This window comes from Eurypyga helias, unplaced genomic scaffold (genome assembly GCF_000690775.1).
Source record: "Eurypyga helias isolate BGI_N326 unplaced genomic scaffold, ASM69077v1 scaffold3763, whole genome shotgun sequence".
NCBI classification, from domain to species: domain Eukaryota; kingdom Metazoa; phylum Chordata; class Aves; order Eurypygiformes; family Eurypygidae; genus Eurypyga; species Eurypyga helias.
The window spans coordinates 33,730-41,151 of NW_010239077.1; the positions used below are offsets into that span (position 1 = coordinate 33,730).

Below are 7,422 nucleotides of genomic sequence, written 5' to 3' on the forward strand. Positions count from 1 at the left end.
AACTGCAGAGGAAGACAGCATCCAAAAGGGGTTTTGTGTTCTGCAACTTTCATTATGTCCTGCTAACAATTTATAATGTACAAAGTAAAAAACTTACTTTCCCTTCTGTGTTAACTGCCTCATTTCTAACTTATCATAGGGTGTGTATAATTATTCAGTGAGCCGTTAGTTTTCCCAAAGGGTAAGATTCTTTTCTAGTTTGTGCTGAAAACTTTATGCAGTCATACAATGGGAAAGTAGTCGTACCATTTAGGAATCATTCAGCAGATGGGAAAAAAAAGTAGACAGTGCTTTCAAAACATGGAACTGGTATTTTAAGAGATTGACTTTAAATAATTTGGAGAAGTTTTTAAACCCTAATGCCATAATGTGGTAAATATTGTCACATGTCATTTTAATCTCTCAGACCATGCATATGTGTTAGTTACGTAAGTATGGAAGTGCTTATAAAAATAAAAAAATGTGATCAGGGAACACTCTTTGGTATTTGTCACTTGATATGTGTAGGGCAGTTTGAATTACCCTCAATACATAATTCAGAGTGCAAATAAAAGTCTGTGCTTTTCTGGAAAGTGCTAGAGAGCTTTGATAGCTTTTCAAATGTTTTCCCCAGATCACTGAATAACTTTTACGTTGCTTACCGATTTTATACTGGTTGAGCACATACACAAGTTCTTAATCCACATTCTCTGATGTTTCTAGCCCCTAGGTAGCTTTATCAGAGTGCCTGTAGTTGGTGTCCTTTTCCCCATCCTGTGATACAGCTGATTCTGTGGTCATATTAAGATTACTGGAATAAAAGAATTTTATAGGTACTTTTTGCCAAGATCTGGTTTTAGAGCTCAGAATGAGGTTTTTAGATAAAGAAACAAGTCTGATTTTCCTTTTTTCCAGTTCTGATTTCCAGTCTGCTGGACTATGGCTGCACTTCTGCAAGCTGCAACATGACATGCCACAAAGATGCCAGATGTGAAGTTCAGGGTGGGACAACGGGGTGCTTTTGCTCCCAAGGATATACAGGAAATGGCATAACGACCTGTTACGGTAAAGAGATTTTACCTGTGTTCATTTCTGTTATGTGCTTGCTTTGAAAACATACTCAAGAACCCATTAGCTCAAGGACTGAACTATATGTCACAACATCTTACACTAACATGTTGTCAAAGCCAAAAACTTTAGCAATTTCTGAGAAAATCTACAACTTTCCCTCAAACTGGTATTTTAATATAGCATACCATGCATCCCAGCTGAGTATGACCTGTTTTCCACCTTAAGTTTTGGTCCTTTCCTTTTCCCTGAGAGATGCTGATGTATCTTCTCCGATTCAGCTTCAGCGATTTCCCTTGTGACTCAGGACTTTTGAAGCTTGGATTTGGAATGACTGCTACTTTACAGCCCTCACATCTCATACACACACACATAACACTAAGCCACTCTTCCCAGCAGCTGATCATGATCAAATAATACAGCTCCTGGGTTAGTCTAGAAGAATGGGGAGGTGTGTGTGTCACAGAGACATGCCAGCATGTGAAGCCAGTGTTAATTTTTCCATTACAGCTGCTTGCAAGGGAAATACGCCAGAAATCCTACAGAGTGGGTTGCCTCTGAATGCCTTTATCTTCCATCCAAAGAAAAGGATATTTTCCCTGCCTTCATTTTTGAGTTGTCCTCCACTATGAATAGCACTAATACTTATTTCCACTGTGAGATATAGCTATGCTCAGATGTAGGCTGAAATTCATATGAATCTTGTCGGTTTTCAGTGTCCTGAAAAGTAGTTATGAATATTAATGTCCATTGGGGCAGTTTGCATGTTTCATGTATCTTGGGAAATTTAGCAGTAACAGAGATGTTTCAGTCTGGTATGAGCACAAGTAAGTGGCCCACCTTTAGTTTGGATTTTTACAGCTCATTTGCCATTGTGTACGTGGACGAATACTTGTTTTAGGAAAATTCAGAATGCAAACCAATTTTTCTTAAGAAAGCTGCCTACCCTTTTATAAGCTGGGATTGCTTAGAGAGAAATATATCTGGCTAAAATAATAAACAAAAATTAATCACAAAAATCGTGGAATAATTTAATTTGAAAGAGACCTCTGGAGGTCACCTGGTCCAGCTTCCAACTTGGAGCAGGTCCAACTTAGAAAAGGTTGATCAGGGCCTTGTTCAGCTAAGTTTTGAGTATCTCCAGGAATGAAGATTGCCCACTTTGCTGAGCCCCTGTTCCAGTCTCTGACTACCATAATTTTGAAAACATTTTTCTGATATCTAGTTATGGTTTCTCTTGTTGCAGCTTGTAACTTTTGCCTCTTAGACGTACTTACCACTGTACTTTTCTAATAATAGTTTAGCTTCTATAAACCTGCATGACACTACCACCCCCAGCCCCATTAGGTAGCTGTAGACAGCAATATGATTTCCCCTTTGCCTTCTCTTCTTAAGCTGAACAGTGTTCTCTCAGTCTCTTCTTTGCATCACGTATCATGTAATCACTAAACATATTTCTTTAATTTAATGCTAACCTTGCCCTAAATATAGGTCAATCATTATTTGCCTATCGAGCTGGTCAAATGAAAGCAAGAAATGGCCTTCACCACACTAGTATTGTATTTGCAGTAATTCAGTTTTACTACCATGAGTAAGCTGGTTGATTTGAAACTTAAGTGCACATTACGTTTGCAAAGTCAAAGGCCTACGCTTGTGAATAATGCAGAGAAAGAAAACCAAGTCAATTTTTAGCAATACTACCTGGAACAAATCAGACCATCGTTTATTTATATACCAAGATCTGGTATCCATTTCATTGTCTGTACTTTTCTAGAAAAGTTGTGTTTATGAATAATCAATTAAATTTACAGGAAACACGCCTGTTTTTCTTCATTGACATTACTGATGTTCTTAAATCCACCCATTGTATGTGTACCCATTAAGGCGTTATTAAATACATACATGTGAGGATGAATTTATCTTACCTTCCACATTCTTTTTTTCTCTTACAGTATCTTTTTCTTACTTTCTCTTTTACCTGTATTTTCTTAGGGAAATCTACATTCAAAATTCATAAAAACATTTATTGAACTTTTAAAGAAAACTCAGTACAGTGAAATATGCATTCAAAAATCTTGTGAATCAATCGTTTATTAAGAATTATACTAACTGTTTAGAAACTCAATCTTTAAAATATAATCTCTAATGTCAGTCCAGGCAAACCAGCTACTAGAGGTGTTTGTGGTGCTTTGCAGTTAAGTGGCAATGGTTTGAAGCAAGCCTCATGTCAAGAGACCAATGTTTTCTCCGGTAAAATACCTCAACAACCACCAAAGTCACTTACCCTCCAGCTAAGCAGCAAAGCTTGTATCAGAACTGTGTACCTGTTGCCCCTGAAAGAGAGACAACGTTTCTCTAGGGCAGCATGATACATGGTGCATTATTAATATTGTGCAGTAGTCCTCTAATAGCATAAACAAGTAACCTGAATTTTAATTGGGTAGGCTCTAAAAAGCACTAGAAATATAGGCTAAACCCTATCATAAATAGTTTAAAGCTACGAAAACATAAAGCAAAGCCTGAGTTGTTTAATGATGTATTAGATCTTGCTGTTCTGTGTGGCGAAAGCGGCAGGTGTATCTGCTGTTCTAGAGATAGATACCCATTTTTCTTCAGTTAATAATCTTAGGTTTTCACAATGATATTCCAGTCACCTTCAAAGGAGATCATCAATTATGTGCTAATACAGGCATTTTCTAAAGAGTATATATGGTACATTGTGTTTACATATTTGCCCTTTTAGTTCTTTAGATAGGTTATGAGAGTCGTAATTACTGTCAACAACATTAATAATTTTGCATTGCGTAGAACAAACTTCTTCATTGTGCTTGTTCTGGTAGACAATTAAACCAGAACACTGGTTGTTTTGAGGGTTTATTCTGGAACAAGCAATTCAAATTCTTTCTCCTTGTAAAAATGTTAAACAACAAAGAATGCTAGTTTTCAGGTTAGTCCTCCTAAGCTTGTATAGCTGGAAAACTGTCCCTTTTTATTTATAGGCACACTCTCGCTGTATTTAAAAGGTTTACATTTGTTTCTCTGCTTTCACTTGCTTGTAACTCCACTTAAATACTTGTAAAAGTTATTTCTTTGCTAGCTCTGTCTTTTCAGTGTGATACACTTAGACATTTTCCCTTGAGTTTACTGTGCTGCAAAAGGCAATAATGCCCTGTTACATTTATTTCCTAGCACCATTATTGATGAATCATGAATCACTGATGTCAGCATACCTTAGGAATGGGGTTTGTTAGTTTTTACTTTGCTCCCTTTGCCAGCTGGCTAAGTGACTGCTGAGAGCTCAAGATTATTGGATTTGCTGTGTATAGATAAAGACATACAGATATGAATTTAATTTCCTGGTGTCAAAGTCATGGCTTTTAAAATAATTATCCTCTTACAATCTTTCCCACAAGATTTCAACCACTTTAAATTAGGTCATGTTTTGGACTTTGAAAGGCATCCTTTGGCCAGTCTAACAAAAAGCTAATCCTCTTCATAATCACATTGTCTACAGTAAGAATATGTGCAGGAGGAGAATAACTGATTGTAGGATCTGGCTGCTTTTATATATTGGAATTCTAACTTACATAGCAATAAATTCCTTCTGAACAATATCTTTCAGAAAGCCATAAATGAGTCACCTTGTCAAGCTTTACACTTCTGAGGTACAAAATACTGTACCATTCTTCTTACTACTTCTTTTGTATTTATATTCCTTGCTTTATGTAGTATGAGATGAGAGAGAATGGCCTCTGAAAAGATAACTATTTCTCTTTTAGGACTCTGTTCTTGTGCAGATGTGTATTCTGAATGTAATGCATGAAGCTTTAGCTTCACACACCTAATTGAAGTAGCACAGCTAGAGCTCTTGGCATAAAAATAAAAATATGTCCAGATAAGACTGATTTATAGACAAGTTAACTTCCTCTTGTGCAAAAATGACATGGATTTTTTACAGAAAAATAGTGTATATTTGCCACTTTTGTAAATCCATTTCTTTATATAAAAGGACTCATGTATATATTAGGTGTTGCTCATAATCCCAGCTTTCTTCCAAAATAAAATTAAAGGAAACAAACAGAATTCCAGATCCTTTTGAGAAGATTAGGGTGGAAGTAAAACTTCATAGAAGCCAGTATTTTAGTTTTAAAACAGAAGGAAAAATTAGTTGGCATCATTGGTGCTTTCCTAAGCAGCTCTGCTAATACTGGCTGCTTCTTGATTGCTGACTGCCAATTTGCTGCTTTGCTGGCACACTGCAGGAAATTAAAGTAAACAGTGTGATCACAGTGTTTACTTTAACTTTGTAAAATACGGAAGGAAAATGAAGCAGTGCTGTTTGTTCCAGAAGGGTAGGCAGGCAAGCAGGAAAAGTCTGAACACAATATCCCTCCCAGATATCCCCGCACAATAGTCCCTTGTAAATGTCACTTGCAAATTATGCTGCAAAATTAATCAGTATTACTTGTAACACAGTTACAGCTCTTCCAGAACTAGTGATCAGGGACTTGGGCTATCAAGGAAACTTTGTACTGAAGCAGGGCACTGACTCTCTTTAAGAAATGCAGTGTAGGAGGATTTATCATTTTCCAGAGGCAAAAAATACACCAGTGCAAAGTGGTATTTTATATTAGAATACAGAATCCCTGTTAGAACACAGGGCAATTTGTGTAAACTCAGCTGAATCAAACTGAAAGCCTTCTCAGTATCTGAATACAACCACATTTTCTTGTTTTACTGAGGGTCATATGACCAACCCTCTGCCAGCTGTAAAAAGAAGTATTCCTGTGAGACATCAGCTCTTTGCTGTAAGGTGATGCCACTAGGTCCCACCATCACCTTTCAGTGCAGTCACTGAATTTGTTTTGATTTACTGATGTCACCACGGCCATTTTGCAGCACCCAATTCATGTAGAGTTTAGAGGGAATTTTTACCTTTCAAATTAACATGATCCTGTAAAACCACTATGTATAATAATTTCATTCTATCCAGAAGCATCTTTCAATAGAAAATTATCTAATCCAAATGCTGGTTCACCAGAGAAGAAATTTTTTTTTTTTTATTACCAGCAGGCATACATCACTGGATGTCGCTTCTGTGTTTACCAAATAGTCTGAAATCACTGATACGGAAGATCCAATCCACACACTTCCTAAATTCATTTCACTGCTATCAGTCACCACAAGCTATAAAAAGGCAAATTGCAGCTGCTCTAGCATAGCACAGCAGGAGAAAGATATGCCTTAGCCAAACACACATAACAGGGCTCAACAGAGTGGGTGACAGCTTGGAAAACTTGGGATGTGCTAAGCAGGAGGCCAAAGAAGACCACTAATTCCCAGCCCTTTTGACATAGCCTCATACCCTCTGGGCTCGTCCCTCACTCTTCCTTTTTTCCTTTTTGTCCCTCCTCCTGTGTGTCCCAACTTCTGTTGCTTTGCCTCCACAGTCTGCTGGATCTTTTATACAGTTTCAGGGTGGACCATGGCAAAACCAGAGCACAGGCTGTGTGCAAGAGCAGAAGACCTCTTCAAATTCAGAATTCGCACTCCAGGTTTAGGTGTCTGTCTTTTTTACAATCCCAAGAAGTGTCAGGAGACATCATCCTGTTTGTTGCATATATAGGAATTACATTTAATTAAGCCCATGACTTCAGGGTTCCTCTCCAGGGTAGAAAAAGTTTTCTTCCCTTCTATGCCTTCAGCAGTCATAATGTAGCTGAATGTTTTTCACCTTTTCTTGAAGTGCAAAGATTGACTGTGGAGCTGTACAATGTTACCCATCTGAGGTATGTTGATCCCACATTCCTGATTAAACCTGTAAGGAGATCATGGAATTGAAAAGCCTGGGCAAATTAACTGTGAGGATTAGATATTCTTGTGCACGACAGCTCACTTTCCCAGGAAGCGTGGGTGTTAATGTATAGGTTAACATAGCAGGTTCCTGTCCATCTGGGGACCTGTGGCTTTATGTATTGCTTTTGCCTTTTCATGTGCAAGATGCTACACTTGTCTGTGAATTTGGGAAGTGTTTGATGGCTATGGTGTATGTAGACTGCTGGGGACTAGCCAGCTGTTGCATGGTTGGCTTCCAGTTACAAAGGTCGGAGATATGTTCATGTTCCTGAAAATAGCCATACCTTTGGCTAATATTGTTAGTCAAAACATTTTTTGTAGAGTTGACTACTTTTTGTAACTGAAATTGCTTATTGTAACTAGCTACACTATATTTTAAAGAACATTTTAGTTGAAGCTTTTAAGAGTAGATTGGGAATTTGAAAGGGGAGAGTGTGTTACAACAGCGCCTGGTGATGCATGAGAACATTAGTCAGATGGAAAGCAGTGCGGGATGTTTGAAGTAACAATATGATCCTG

At 37.7% G+C, this 7,422-nt stretch overlaps 1 protein-coding gene across 2 annotated transcripts in view; it reads left to right on the forward strand.

Annotated features, from left to right (window-relative positions):
* ELTD1 (EGF, latrophilin and seven transmembrane domain containing 1) overlaps positions 1-7,422 on the forward strand; it is a 74,827-nt gene that overhangs the window by 686 nt on the left and 66,719 nt on the right. For both annotated transcript variants that reach the window (XM_010148016.1, XM_010148017.1), the window contains exon 2: positions 895-1,044. In XM_010148016.1, the coding sequence (XP_010146318.1) occupies positions 895-1,044 (150 nt within the window). The remainder of the gene's footprint in view (positions 1-894; positions 1,045-7,422) is intronic.